At 41.7% G+C, this 15,429-nt stretch overlaps 1 protein-coding gene across 3 annotated transcripts in view; it reads right to left on the bottom strand.

The window, feature by feature from the left end:
* The window catches only part of TOMM7 (translocase of outer mitochondrial membrane 7), a 29,786-nt gene extending 15,147 nt beyond the window's left edge, over positions 1-14,639 (bottom strand). The window contains exons 1-4 of one of the 3 annotated variants that reach the window (XR_003118535.1): positions 14,450-14,629; positions 9,863-9,911; positions 4,369-4,524; positions 2,620-2,628 (exon numbers count right to left, since the gene is read on the bottom strand). Coding sequence is in view for 1 of the 3 variants with exons in the window: in XM_025379143.1 (XP_025234928.1) it covers positions 4,509-4,524; positions 9,863-9,911; positions 14,450-14,552 (168 nt within the window). In the remaining 2 variants the exon portion in view is untranslated. Of the gene's footprint in view, positions 1-2,619; positions 2,629-4,309; positions 4,525-9,275; positions 9,912-14,449 lie in introns of those variants that run through there. The other 2 variants (XR_003118536.1, XM_025379143.1) reach the window with 2 other exon arrangements.
* Positions 14,640-15,429: the final 790 nt, after the last annotated feature.

The following is a 15,429-nucleotide window of genomic DNA, read 5'->3' as shown; positions in this document are numbered from 1 at the left end:
AGGATCAGGGAAGCCCTCTAACAAGATGACATTTAGGCAGACTGGAATAGAGGAAGCCAACCATATAGATATCTGGGAGGAGAGAGTTCCAGCAGGGAATAGGTAGTACAGACTACAAGGTGAGACTATACTTGGCCTTTCTCTGGATAGGAACAAAACAGCAAGAGTGCAAGCAAATGTGGGTGATGAATCATAGGCAACAAAGAGACCAAAGATGCAGAAGGTCAGATGATATAGGGTCTTGTAGGTCACGGAAAGTAAGTACTTGGGATTTCATTCCCAGTGAGATGGGAAATCACTGGAAAACTTTGATCAGGATGTGATGTGATCTTATTTTTAAAAGGATCACTCTGGATGTTCCATTGAGAGCACACTGTAATACATAGGAGAGAGCAAGAAGGCTTCTGCAAGTCTGGGGAAGTTCTCAAACCTGACTTGCATCAGAAGCACCTGTGATTTGTTAAATCACAGATTAATCAAACAAAAACCTGTACATGAATGCTCATAGCAGCTTTGCTCGTAACAGCTAAAAATTGGGAGCCCAGATGTCATCCTTGTACCTCCATTCCGTGGAATACTACTCAGCAATAAAAAAGAAGAAACTATTTTGATAAATCTACAGAGAATTATGCTGACTGAAAAAAGCCAAACCCAAAAGCTGTCTGATTCCATTTATATAACGTGCTTGACATGACAAAATTATAAAAGTAGTCAACAGATTTCCTGGTTGCCAGGGGTTAGGGGTAGGGGCAGGGTAGGAGGAGAAAGGTTGACTATATCCCACCACACAAGGGATCCTTGTGGTGACAGATGTTCTTTCTTGACTTCATCAATGTCAATATCCTGATGCTGACCACAGCTTTGCAAGTGCGAAAGGAAAATAAGTCTTGGGACACTAAAATCACTAAGCTAAAGGGAAAAGTCAAGCTGGGAACTGCTTGGGACAAACCTGCCTTCCATTCTATTCAAAGTCATGCTTCTGTCCACTGAGATAAACATACATCTGATTGACTCATTTGGAAAGGCTAATCAGAAACTCAAAACAATACAACCATTTGTCTCTTATCTACCTGTGACCTGGAAGCCCCCTACCTCATTTCGAATTGTCCCACCTTCCTGGACCAAACCAGTATTTATCTTACATATACTGATTGAAGTCTTGTGTCTCCCTAAAATGTATAAAAACAAGCTGTGCCCCAACCACCTTGGGCACATGCCATGAGGACCTCCTGAGGCTGTGTCACAGGTGCGTGCACATCCTTAACTTTGGCAAAATAAACTTCCTAATTGAGATCCGTCTCCGATAATTGGGGTTCACACAAGATATTACCACTGGGGGAAACTGTACAGGATACAGGGATCTTTCTGTATCATTTCTTACACTGTATACAACTCTACAATTTTCTCAAAATATGGTTAAAATAATGTTTGAGGAAATGAAACACGCACAGACATACCCACATTGCTGGGCCTCATCACCAGTTTCTGATTCAGGTCTGGAGTAAGACTTGAAAATGTGCATTTTAACAAGTTTCCAGGTGAAGCTAGTCTGGGACCAGCTATGAAAACCATTAGTTTAGAAAATAATATCCTGGGGCAGGTATTGTTGTTCCTATCTTGTGGAAGGAACCTAAAGATTAAGTGACTTCAGCCAGGCGCGGTGGCTTACACCTATAATCCCAGCACTTTGGGAGGCAGAGGCAGGATAGCTTGAGCCCAGAAGTTTGAGACCTGCCTGGGCAACACAGAGGCCTTGTTCTCCCAGTAAAAAAACCAAAAGTGATTTCACCAAAGGTTCTAGAACTGACAGGGCCAGGACTCAAATCAGGTCCTACCAGCTCAGTGTTTTTCCATAAGCTAATCAAGGTCAGGAATAATCTCAGTCATAACGACTCTCTAGTGTCTACCACAGAACAGAAATCAATAAATGCTTGAATTGTACTGTCCTAAAAACTAAAACTCATAAAATGTGGGAGCTTAAACATTTCACAAACTTTACAATATATATATACACATTAAATTGTGTAGTAGTCTCAGCTCTTAGGCTGTACCCTGAAGAAGTGCTTAAACTCTGTTCCTTAGCTTCCTTAGATGTGAGATCAGGGAGCTGGTTCCTTCCTAATTCTGGATGCCTTATTTTAAAATTTCTGAGGTTTTATAGACAGCTATAAGGTATGAAAGGAAAATAAATCTCAGGACCCCTCAAATCACTAAGCCAAAAGAAAAGTCAAGCTGGGAACTGTCAGGCCAACCTGCCTCCCACTTTATTCCTAAATGAGACAGCCACAAAGAAAAGAAGCTACATACCTCCCTCACAATTTGCCCACAGGAAATTCCCTGTGGACAAAGGATAGACAGAACTCAAAGTCATCCCTCTGAGACTCACCTGAGACACATGCATTATGATTGCTTCCTCTGCGCTATTTATGTAAAAAATGCAGACTCACTAAGCCAGACTAAATTGCGTATTCAGGCTGATCAAGGACTCAAAAGAATGCAACCTTTTGTCTAGGAAGCCCCCACTTCGAGTTGTCCCGCCTTACCAGACCAAACCAATGTACATCTTAGACATATTTATGTCTCATGTCTCCCTAAAATGTATAAAAGCAAACTACATACCCTGACCACCTTGGGCACACCGCCTCAGGACTTCCTGAGGCTGTGTCATGGGAGCATCCTTAACCTTGGCAAAATAAACTTTATAAATTGACTGAAACCTGTCTCAGACATTTGGCGTTCACAAAGGTCATCCTTAAAAGAACACAACCAGACCAGGCGTGGTGCCTCACACCCGTAATCCCAGCACTTTGGGAGGCCGAGGCGGGCAGATCACAAGGTCAGGAGATCGAGACCATCCTGGCCAACACGGTGAAACCCCATCTCTACTAAAATACAAAATATTGGCCAGGTATAGTGGCATGCGCCTATAGTCCCAGCTACTCGGGAGACTGAGGCAGGGGAATCACTTGAACCAGGGAGGCGGAGGTTGCAGTGAACCGAAATCACATCACTGCACTCCAGCCTGGCGACAGAGCGGGACTCCATCTAAAAAAAAAAAAAAAAAAAAAAAAAAAAACCACAACCAGTTATGTTTACCATTCACATTACTATTTAAACAAAACAGATACCTGACACAGCTTTCTCAATTTCTGAAAATCCCAAGTGAGAAACAGAAGAAAAACGTATAAACAAAATACTAAAGTTCCCTGACAATGCACTTGGCAAAAAGGATTGGGGGGAACCACAAACTTAAGCAATTCCATGGAATTTTAATACTGTGCTCAATTTTCAGCAAAATTACACACGCCTAGATTCACAGAGATGCTGAAGCAATTACATTAAGTACTTACCAAACTGATTTCCTGCAGTTAGCTCTCAAGAATTCCACTTTAAAATCCCCTTATGCAACAAGACACCACAATAGTCTTCTACGTCTCCATGGCAAAAGTAACAAGCCTTGAGGAAATAGGCTTAAATAGCTAAGAGGGTTTTACATTAGAAATAAGAACTTTCTGGTGATGGCAGCTCCCAGCACCTGAGAGGGATTATAGTCATGATCATGCCTAAATACTGGATGCTTAAAATATTCAACCCAATAGGCTCTTTCCAAACTGTTTGTTTCAGGTTCTGCTTTCTTGTATTAGTAACAATGGCCAAACGTAGTAAATAATGCTATTTTGTTAGAAGAATGGAAAAAAACTAAATAAAAGTAGGATTTAAATAGAGGTGAAGGTCCCAGGAAACCAGTATCTAGAACTGAAAACTAGTTTCCATTCATTAGCTGCCTTTCTTTCTACCAGAAAACAGTGCTACTATTCCATGTAGCTCTCCACGGGCTCTTGCCCAGCCAGCTCTAGTTTCCTAATATAACTGAGGGAAACTTTAGACTCACATTTAACCTACAAATAAATCACACAACTCTCCAGTGCCATTCCATCCCCTAGCAACAGAGCCACCAGGACCTTTATTTCTTGCGCTCAGAACTTTAATGCAGAGGAGGAAGTGACAGTTTGGTTTGTCACAAACTGAGAACTATCTGTGTTCTTACTACCTCGGAATACCCTAGAGGGAGTTATTAATTCACTGTAAAGGGAAACTGTAATCCATATGTTAGGTCAATGGGCAGGAATTAACATGGAAAATTTTTTTTATGTCATGATCCACCCACCTTTGTCTCCCAAAGTGCTAGGATTTACAAGTGTAAACAGCACCTAGGTACATACACAAATTCCCTGTTTTAAAAAAGTACCAAAAGGCTTAATTTTTACCTGATAATCCTAGCATGTTCAATTCAAAAAAGACTCAAGCATAACATTGTTAAAAACATTTATTCTGATACATTCTATCATAAGTTAGTACAAGTTCCACTCTGCTACAGATGCATCTGTGAAGAGCCTTGTGCCATCCAACTAGTGACTGAACGATGTCCCATCGCTTATCCAAGCCAGAGCACACATCTTCCATGCTGTCCGCTGATTGCCTCCAAATCCAGAAGACCAATTAATCCTTTATCCCCAAAGTAGGCTAAAATGTTTGTGAAGAGGAGAAAGAAATTAAATTCCAAAATAAAAATCTTCTACACATAACCTAAGACCTAGAAAATTTTATACATTTATGTTTGTTTCCTCATCTATCAAATTCAGAGTTATGAAAAGACAAGGATCAATCGCACCAAACAAACAAATTAAACATACAGAACTGTATTAAAATACACTTTACTTCTGAGTGCAGTTACTTATCATAAACAAAAACAAAAATGTGAACAGACACAAAATGAAGTCAATCAAAAGGAAAACGATTACTGATTTCCATTAACAGGTAAGCCTGATAAACCCAGAAAACAAAGCTATCTCATTATTAGATGCAACATCAGTAATACTAAAATAACATTTATTGAATGGTTTCTGTGCATTAGACACTGAGGAAAGTTCATAACTCCCAACTACGATCCCTATTTTAATGTGGAAATTGAGGATCTGAGATAATTATATCATTTAAGAGGGTAGAGTGGGATGTGGCCTAAGTGCTCTTACAACCATTAGGTTCCTAGGGAGCAATTAGCCTCCACTTCCACCTCAACTAACTCTTACCCCAAACATTCCAGTCACTAAGAAGCCCAACTCCCAAATCATTTGCTGACTCCAATAGAGTCTAAGAAGGAGCAAAGAGATGGTTTCATTTCTAAATCCGGCTGCTTAAAAAAGTGGCCCATTGAATAAAACTGCATTATTAAATGACAATGACAGTTTTGTAGTTTATTTTTAAAAAATATTTTCAGCCAAACTGAAAAGCGCAGTGAAAGGCGCAGTGGCTCACGCCTGTAATCCCAGCACTTTGGGAGGCCAAGGCGGGTGGATCACGAAGCCAGGAGATCAAGACTGTCCTGGCTAACACTGTGAAATCCCGTCTCTACTAAAAATACAAAAAAAAAAAATTAGCCGGGCGTGGTGGTGGGCGCCTGTAATCCCAGCTACTCGGGAGGCTGAGGCAGGAGAACAGCATGAACCCAGGAGGCGGAGCTTGCAGTGAGCCAAGATCACGCCACTGCACTCCAGCCTGGGTGACAGGGCGAGACTCCGTCGCAAAAAAAAAAAAACAAAAAAGAAATTTCCCTGTGCCTAAGAAGAAAACACACATCTATTTCCAATTTTCATTGTGTATTAAAATCTCCCCTTAAACTCTTAAGTATTTTTGCACACAGTGAAAATATAAAAATAAATTACTGACCAGGCATGATAGCTCATGCCTGTAATCCCAGCACTTTGGAGGCTGAGGCGGGTGGATCGCCTGAGCCCACGAGTACGAAACCAGCCTTGGAAACATGGTGAAACCCTGTCTCTTAAAAAAAAAAAAAAAAAGGCTGGGCGCAGTGGCTCACGCCTGTAATCCCAGCACTTTGGGAGGCCAAGGCGAGTCGATCACGAGGTCAGGAGATCGAGACCATCCTGGCTAACATGGTGAAACCCCGTCTCTACCAAAAACACACACACAAAAATTAGCTGGGCATTGTGGCAGGCACCTGTAGTCCCAGCTACTCGGCAGGAGAATGCAGTCAACCCGGGTGGCGGAGGTTGCAGTGAGTCGAGATCGCACCACTGCACTCCAGCTTGGGCAACACAGATCGAGACTCCATCTCAAAAAAAAAAAAAAAAACCAGCCTGACCAACATGGTGAAATCCTGTCTCCACTAAAAAAAAAAAAAAAATTAGCCGGGCTTCATGGTGCACGCCTGTAATCCCAGCTACTCAGGAGGCTGACACAGGAGAATCGCTTGAATCTGGGAGGTAGAGGCTGCAGTGTGCCGAGATTGGGCCATTGCACTCCAGCCTGGGCAACAGAGCAAGACTCCAAATCCAAAAAAAAAAAAGCCAGGCGTGGTAACGCGTGCCTGCTGTCCCGGCTACTCGGGAGGCTGAGGTGGGAGGACAACCTAAGCTCAGGAGGTCAAGGCTGCAGTGAGCCATGACTGTGCCACTGCACTCCAGCCTGGGTGACAGAAGAAAACACACAAAAAAAGATCTATAAAGGTCTCTTCTTCAATGGTAATGGGCAGCAAAAATATAAAAAGGAAATTTTGCTCAGCCTTATGCAGATAATGGAAATGATTCTCTTAACCGTGATATTCACATATTTTGCCTAAATATTTTACTAAAACACTGCCCCTTATATATTAAAGGACTTTTAAATAAGGTATTCATGTCAACCAACATTTGCTGACCACATACAATGAGCCATCCTGGGTGAAAGGGGATACTAAGATGAAAGTGGTCCTAATCTCAAAGAACCCAACAACTTGGCAAGGGAAACAAACTAGTAGATCCTTAACTGTATTATTTACATAAGTATTATATACACAATAAATATATGTAGAAACAATAGACTTTATATTAATAAACAAATTTTATGTTAATAAAAACCATAGCAGGTATAATTCTGTTCCTTTCATAGTACAGATCAGGCAGCTCAGATCTCTCTAGTTACTCTTCCCAGTGCGGGGAGCACAATACATGAAATTCCTTAACTGAGTAACCCTTTGCAGGCAGTCACTCAATTCTTTCCTAAAACACAAATGCCTCTGGAAGGAAACCAGAAGATGTTCTTAATGACAGAAAAGATCAAGAGGGTTAGCACCAGGAAGGAGAGAAGCCTCAAAAAAGGACAACAGAAAGACACATTCTCTCCCCACTTCTGTATCCTAAATCACCTAGGGCACAAAAAAATGTTACTTCCCAGCATGCTGGTCCAGCCTAAAATTTGTACAAGATGCGATGCTTTGTCAATTCCTGTCCAAAGGACCACCAAGATGGCCAGGTGCTGTGGCTCATGCTTGTAATCCTAGCCCCTTGGGAGGCCAGGTGGGAGGATTGTTTTTTGAGCCCAGAAGTTCAAGACCAGACTGGGCAACACAGTGAGACCCTGTCTCTACAAAAAAAAACTAAAATAAAATATAAAAAACCCACAGAAGACCATCAAGAGATGAGGGTCATTAAGTTAATTCAATACTTGTTGAGCAATTACTTTAGGTGCTTATGAGACAAAATATATTATAGCTACAAGGCAGAGAATGATAGATACAAAAGGATACTACAGGGCTGGACGCAGTGGCCCATGCCTATAACCTCAGCACTTGATCCCAGGAGTTTGAGACCAGACTAGGCAATATGGTGAGATCCTGCCTCTATAAAAATTAAAAAGAAAAAAAGAAAACTATGGAAACACAAAAAACAGAATAGTTTTAGCTAGGAGGAAAAAAGGAAGAGATTTACGGAAGGGGCAACATTTGAGATTAGGCTTTTCTAGAAGCAGATTTCCATCCAGTGGAAACTAAGGGGAAAAAGCATTCCAGGCTGACGGAGCACAAGCATAGGGGCAAAGGCATAAAAATATATATAGTTTATTCTGGGACTTAGCATGCAGTATCATATAGCTAGAGCACTGTTTTCATAGGATAAGGAAATGGGGATAAAAAAGATGACACTGAAAAGATTAAAAATTATTATTAATAGTTTACTGGTCACATATTACTTGACAAGTACTAATACTTTATATATAATATTCTTATTCAATGCTCATGGCTACCTTATTATGTAGGTATTATTATCCCCAACTGATAAAAAGGGGAAATGAAGCTTAGAAAGGTTAATGGTTTCTTGGAGAAAGGTATTTGATGATAATTTCCAGTACTTGGAAAATGCCACACAGCTTGACTCAGTAGCTCTCTCTCATGCTTCCCAAGGTAATGTTTCTCTAAGGAAATAACTGGTCTAAGGCCAAGGCCACTCAACTAGTAGGCAGCAGATATATTGCCTCAATCCCTATTTTACAGAAAAGGAAACGATAGATCAAAGAATAAGGGCTAAGAAAAAAGGACTTAGTGGGGAATCTCTGAAAGCAGTTTCTAAAAGTCATGCCATAAACAGTTAAAGGAAGAGAGGGAGGAGAGGAAGGTAGTGCGTGAAGATCATTTGTTGAAAAACTTTATCCGGGAAAAGAGAGTAACTGCAGAAGTGAACAATTTGAAGGCACATATTGTAGTACCCTTTGAGAATAAAAAAGACCTTCCTCTGAAAAAGAAAAGAGCAGCAAGGCAGATGTGGTGGAGCAAATTCATATCAGATGGCATTGTGCTAAGTAAAGGAAGAGGTAAAATTACTTGGGGAAGGCCACATGGACCCAGTGGAAAGAATGTGAGCTTTGGAAATAGAACATATTCCACCACCTACTGACTGTATAACCTGCTCTGAAGTGACAACTAGACACATTGTGTAAAAAGCACGTAAAGCAGTGGCTGACACATTGTAGGTGATAGTGAATAATGTATTTTCTGCCCAATCTAGAAAAACGTGGCTTACAGTAAAAGTTCGAAGAAAATGAATGAAGCCCTAGAAGTCAGTGAAAAGTCTGTGAGGGCAACCCACAAGAGATGTCTGAGACAGGATCAAGCAGAAATCCGATTCACTAGTGTGCAGTAGTCATGATCATCATAGTGCCAGAAGTATCAGTCCTTCCTCCAGAGCAAACCTGCCTGTTTGAGATTATACGTATACATACAATTTTCACAAGTATGCACATATATGCATACATGTGTATATGAGTATGTATACTGTGTGTGTGAAGTTTTCACGAGTGCTTACACATACCAGCAAGATCATTTCCGAGAAAGGAATTTGACAGTCAAGAGCCATAAATGTTCATATACTTTATTAATCCCATGACAATTTATAAGGAAATCAAAATCTATGAAAGCTATGTATACACAAATGTTAATTATTTACTTTTTTTCTTTTTTTTTGGTAGAGTTGGGTCTCGCTATGTTGCCCAGGCTGGTCTTGAACTCCTAGCCTCAAGCAATCCTCCCACGATCTTCCCACCTTGGCTTTCCAAAGTGCTGAGACTGCAGGTGTGAGCCACCACACCCTGCCCAAATGTTAATTATATTGTTGTATAAAATACTTAAAAATTGAAAAACCTAGGTAAAACCACAACTGGAAAATACATGGGATAGCAACTCAAATTTTAAGTGAAAACAAAATCCTGCATACCCTTGTCAGAATGATATAAAAGGTTGTATTCATCTGAATGAGGATAAGATGGGAATATGGGAAATTTAAAACAGTTCGCATTTTAAAGTGGTAGGATAATAAATTCTTTTTCTGTTAAAATGTGTTTCATTGTAGTTATAACATGGTACAGTAAAAACAAATTAGGAGGGGGAAGAGAAAGCAGTTGCAGTTTTCCAATAACCCAAAACTATACTGACTGATAAAGCTCCATTTCAAGGCCTGCCACTATTACTCTCTTACATCTTAGTGATTCAGTACTACTGTATGAACATTTGCCCTGAAATGTTTAAGAGCAGTACCTCAAAACAGTTGGTTCAGGCATTCCAGGATCTGCACCCCTCTTAAATCCTGAATCAAGGAAGACAGAAGAGAAAAAAGTATTAATTAAACCCCCAGCAGACAAAACATTTACAATCAAGACTTTCTCTTCTTTGTAATCAAACCTAGGATAGCTAGAATGATATCTACACCAACCAGCACTATCTAAATTTATCTGCACTACAGAAGTCTCCAATCTTCATTAGAGTATGAAATTGTGTCCAGGACTAATCAGTAGGAAGAACAAGCTATCTTACTCCTTTCTTTTTGAGACAGAGTCTCACTCTGTCACCCAGGCTGGAGTGTTGTGGCATGATCTCGACTCACTGCAACCTCTGTCACCTCTTCCTCCCAGGCTCAAGCTGTTCTCCTGTCTCAGCCTCCTGAGTAGCTAGGATTACAGGCAAGCGCTACCACGCTCAGCTAAATTTTTTTGTATTTTTAGTAGAGACAGGATCTCACTATGTTGGCCAGGCTCAAATGATCCTGACCTCAAATGATCCACCTGCCTCGGCTTTCCAAAGTGCTGGGATTACAGGTGTGAACCACCATGCCCAGACAAAAACAAACAACTTTCTCAGTGAGCCACTGCACACGGTCATTACATACACAATTGGCACAGTTGCCCTTAGCATGTTCTATCTTTCATTATTAGTCATTTACCCAGAAATAAGATACCACAACTCCAAAATTACACTGGATGAAAGACTATGAAGAGCAAAATGATTTTTGGAAAAACACATAACTAAGGTTTTAAATTTTTTTAGAGACAAGGTTTCACTACATTGCCGAGGCTGGTCTTGAACTCCTGGGCTCAAGCGCTCAGCCTCCTCAGCCTCCCAAAGTGCTGGGATTACAGTGAACCACCATGCCTGGAGGAAAAACTACCGAACTTTTTAAAAAACACAACTGAGGATATTTTATCCCTCATAAACCTCTCTTTTATAAAACAAAGACCAATGATAGAAAAGGGACAGGGTGGAGGGCGGGGGACGGCAGGGGATGGATCATCCAATACTTATTATTTAACAACCTAATTAAATCAACTCTTTACAAGTATGGTTATCTTTTACCATTTAAAATATATTTATAAATTAACCTGATGACATATATGCTCACTTGCTGAAGTAACTGATTAAGTTAGGGAAGTTTCAAGAACTATGAGGGGTCTGCAATTTTATCTTATTTAAAAGATAACAAAAAATAGTATGTGTAATAGGGAATAAAAGTTAATATTTTTTTTAAAATCTTCTGCGATTTAGACCATTAAAATAAATAAATAAAAGATAACAAACTGGCCTGCCAGTTTCACAGATGTTGGTATACACTTTTTTTTTTTTTTTTTTTTGAGAAGGAGTCTCGCTCTGTCGTCAGTCTGGAGTGTAGTGGTACAATCTCAGCTCACTGCAACCTCCGCCTCCTCCCGGGTTCAAGCTATTCTCCTGCCTCAGCCTTCCGAGTAGCTTGGGATTACAGGCATGCACCACTACGCCCAGCTAATTTTTGTATTTTCAGTAGAGACAGGGTTTATGCATGTTGGTCAGGCTGGTCTCAAACTCCTGACCTCTGGTGATCCACCCGCCTCAGCCTCCCAAAGTGCTGGGATGACAGGCGTGAGCCACTGCACCCAGCTGGTATAGAGAATATTCTAAGTCAGAAACAAAGAACACTTTATTACTTCCAGCAATAGACTGTGAGAGTATCATCATTTTTGCTTCAGTTCCTCAACTCCCAATTTCCATGCAAAGAGGTCCGGATGACACCTGCACATGTAGCGGATTGCACTGCAGGATATTAACTGGAGTTTAGGGAACCAGAATCTTTTATAATGGGCTGCAAGCGCATCACCCTTTCTCTGTCTGGAGGTACTATTTTCCAAGGCTGTTTGTTCTACAAACGCCCTCAAAAGATAACATGAAACAAAGGGTCATCAGAGCCTCTGCTTATAAGATGTGCAGAAATGCGAGAGACCATGGAGAATTGCCTTCCAACAAGCTAATTAAAACCTTGTTAGTAGATGTCCAGACAGATTCTCTATTATCGTGTCACTGCTTGTCATATTTTACAGCACTATACTACCCAAAGCACTGAAAGTTATGACTGAACCTAAATTACATACAAAGTTAAATCTGCAATTGCTGGTTTTAGTGAGAGTTGAGGTGGAGGAAGTAAAAGAACAACCTGGAGCCAGGTGTGGTGGCTCATTCCTATAATCCCAGCACTTTGGGAGGCCAAGATCGGAAGATTACTTGAAGCCAGAAGTTCAAGACCAGCCTAGGTAACACAGCAAGCCCCTGTCTCTATTTCAACGTGGGAACTGGTTTAGACATAAAATTAAATATACAGCATAAGGGAAAAGACAATGATAAACAAGTACTGGAAAGACAACCGTAACACCAATCTCACAGAACTTGAATTGAATGTTGGGGTGAAAATCACCATAATGGTAGTCCCAGGAAGGGAAGATAGCCAGTGTGCATAAAAAAAAAAATAAACTGTAGTATGGTAAAGGAATGCATTATCAACTCTTAGACGAAAGCCCCTGGCATGTAGATTGCAGCAACCAGCTATAGCTTTCTAGCAATAGAAATGGAATCTCAAAACAGGGAGGAGGAGGGAACAGTAGATGAAAAGACTTACAGAGAAGCAAAGAACCACAGGAACACAAAAAGCAAGAGAGAACCACAGGAACACAAAAAGCAAGAGAGAACCACAGGAACACAAAAAGCAAGAGCATGCTAAAATAGGACCTCGCATACACAATGAAAACAGAAGGTGGCACAAAGAAGGGGAAGAATCAAGCTTCCACACCTCTCTTAGCTAAAAGGAGAGCTAGTCTCAGTGTTTGACCAGCCAGAGTAGGCCCTTCTATCAGTAACTGAAAGAAGTGGGTGGGGGGAGGTGCTGCAAGAATAGTGGGGACAACACAACTGTCATATTTAATCCTTGGTACCCACACAAAGTCACTAAAATCTAGAAAAGCAATTTTTTTTAAAAAAAATTGCACCCAGAATAAGGTGCAATCTTTTTAAGTTCTATAATCCCAGGTTATAGCTGGCTTGCAACTCATGGAGAAATAGAAACCACAGCTGCTTAATTAGAGTGTACTTTATCTTATACAATGCATGACACCTAAATTAAATAGGAAGCAGCACCTTGTTAAAATCATAGCATTTTAAAATGTGAAACTGAGTTTTAGAATTGTCAAACTATATGATCAAACTGACACAGCTGGGATGAAAAACCTGCTCTTTCCCTTTCACGGTACTGCCTGAGTGGGGCAGTAAAATTAACAAAAAAAAACTACTGGCTGGACACGGTGATTCACACTTGTAATCCCAGCCCTTTGGGAGGCCGCGCGCAGGGCGGGGGCCGGCGAGAGGGGCGGTAGCTAACTGGAGGCCAGAAGTTTGAGACCAGACTGGTCAACAACATAGCAAAACCCCGTCTCTACTAAAATTATAAAAATTAGTCGCGAGAGGTGGCTGCAAGTCTGTAATCCCAGCTACTCGGGAGGCTAATAGTGGAAGGATCGCTTGATCCCAAGAGGCAGAGATTGCGGTGGGCAGAGATCGTGCCACTACACTCCAGCCTGGGCACAGAGCGAGACTATGTCTCAAAAAAAAAAAAAAAAAGGAAAAAAAGAAAAGAGAAAATAAAAAACTACAGAATAGGTCCCAGTCTGCAGCCCTAACTGAAAAATGTTAACAAATCTTTGCAGTAAGTGACGGAGCCTGGTGGCACGAGCCTATAGTCCCAGCTACTTGAGAGACTGAGCTCAGTGGAAGGATCGCTAGAGCACAGTGGGCGGAGGTTGCAATAAGCCGTGATAGCGCCACTGCACTCCAGTCTGGGTTGACAGAGCGAGACTCTGTCTCAAAAACAAATACAAAAACAAACAAACAAAAAAACCCCAAATCCTTTAAGTACCCTATAGTGGTTAAGACTATGGGCTCTGATGCCCCACTGCCTGAGCCCATAATTCCCTCAGTCAGCATAGCTGCGCGACCTTGGCAAAAGTTTCTCTACGGCTGTTTCCTCACCTGTAAAATGGGGGCAGTAATAGAAACCATCCAAACCCTTCATTGTACAGGTAAGAAAGCAGAGGCATCCAACGATTATTCTTATAATTATGCTTTCATGGCAGTGGTACTTTCACGAGGGGGTCTAGATTCCCAGAACAGGCCTCTTTCCACTTAGGACCACATGGAGAGGTGAGGACAAACACCCCGAGAACCCACCTAGTGCTAAAGAGTGCATTAGTCGCTTTCACATCCACTGGGGTCATCCAACCCTCCCAGCAATACCGAGAAGTATGACCTCCACTTTAAGGATGCAAAAATAGAAAAGGAGGGATTGCAAGACTGGTTAAAGACCATGCAACTATAAAGCGACGGAACGGGAACTTGAACTCAGGTTAGATCGGCCCCACTTGACCAGACAGCTTCAGGGGCCGTGCACGGCGGTGTCCCCTGTTTTTCTCTCCCTCCCTCGATGGCCAAAAATGGGACAGCAGTCTCCGCCACCCTCTTCCCTCCAGTCACTTTCCCGGTTCTTCTCCTACTGACCCAGGTAAATCACAAGAGGGATAAAGCCCCAGCGGATGGCAAACTGGCCCCCCTTGAAGAGCTGCTGCAGTCTCTGCTTGGCCTCCTTGCTCAGCTTCACCATAGCGACGGCCGCGTGGCGTAGGGAGAACCCCTTACTGCAACCACCTCTTCGGGAATCCGCAAGGGAAAGGAAGTGCGCAGGCGCCACACACGGCCTTTACGGCAGGAGTCGTGAGCGTCGCCAGCAGAGGTCGTAATTCATCACCTTTAACCTTCGCTGCTCTTCCGCCGCGCTACCAGTAGTAGGTGCATGCGTGGTTGCGATCATGGCCGGTTGTAACTTTGCTTTTCTGTTACCCATGCTTAAAGCGCATCTTCAGGTTTTTCTTCCTTGACATAGAAGGAACATTAATTAAATTCAGAGGGACTGGATTTTAGTCCCAACTCTTATTCTGACTGGCCATGTAACCGTGAACAAGTTATTTAACTTCTCAGAATCAGGTTGTTTGTTCAAACCTGAGGTTGAACTGCAAGAAAGGTTACGAAGTGACACTCAGTAGGCCCCGAATCCATGTTTTCTTTGATCCCAATCTTTTTTTAAAAATTTTTTTTTAATTACTTGCCAACATTTTAGAATTTGGGAAATCTCACATGAAATTCTGGACTTTTGAAGCTGAGAAATTCCATTGCAACAATCAAGGAGACTACATAGGAAATGACACTTCTGTTTGGCCATCTTGCCCTCATTGGTTTAGAATGGCAGCGGTTCTCAACCCTGGCTGCACATTAGAATCAGTTTAGGAGAGGTAAAATCATACTCATGCTGGAACTAGAACTCCTAGAAATTCTGATGAGTTTGGGGCTGGGAACTGGCCATTGATCTGCCTTTGAAGTTCCCCAAGTGATTCCCAACCGCTGATGTAATAAATTTCTGGCTGCTGTCATATTTGAGGTTTGATCCCCCAGGTCTAAGACTTAATTGATTTTTAAGGCTGCAC

This window comes from Theropithecus gelada, chromosome 3, assembly GCF_003255815.1.
Source record: "Theropithecus gelada isolate Dixy chromosome 3, Tgel_1.0, whole genome shotgun sequence".
NCBI classification, from domain to species: Eukaryota; Metazoa; Chordata; class Mammalia; order Primates; family Cercopithecidae; genus Theropithecus; species Theropithecus gelada.
This window is presented reverse-complemented; position numbering and strand designations above follow the sequence as displayed.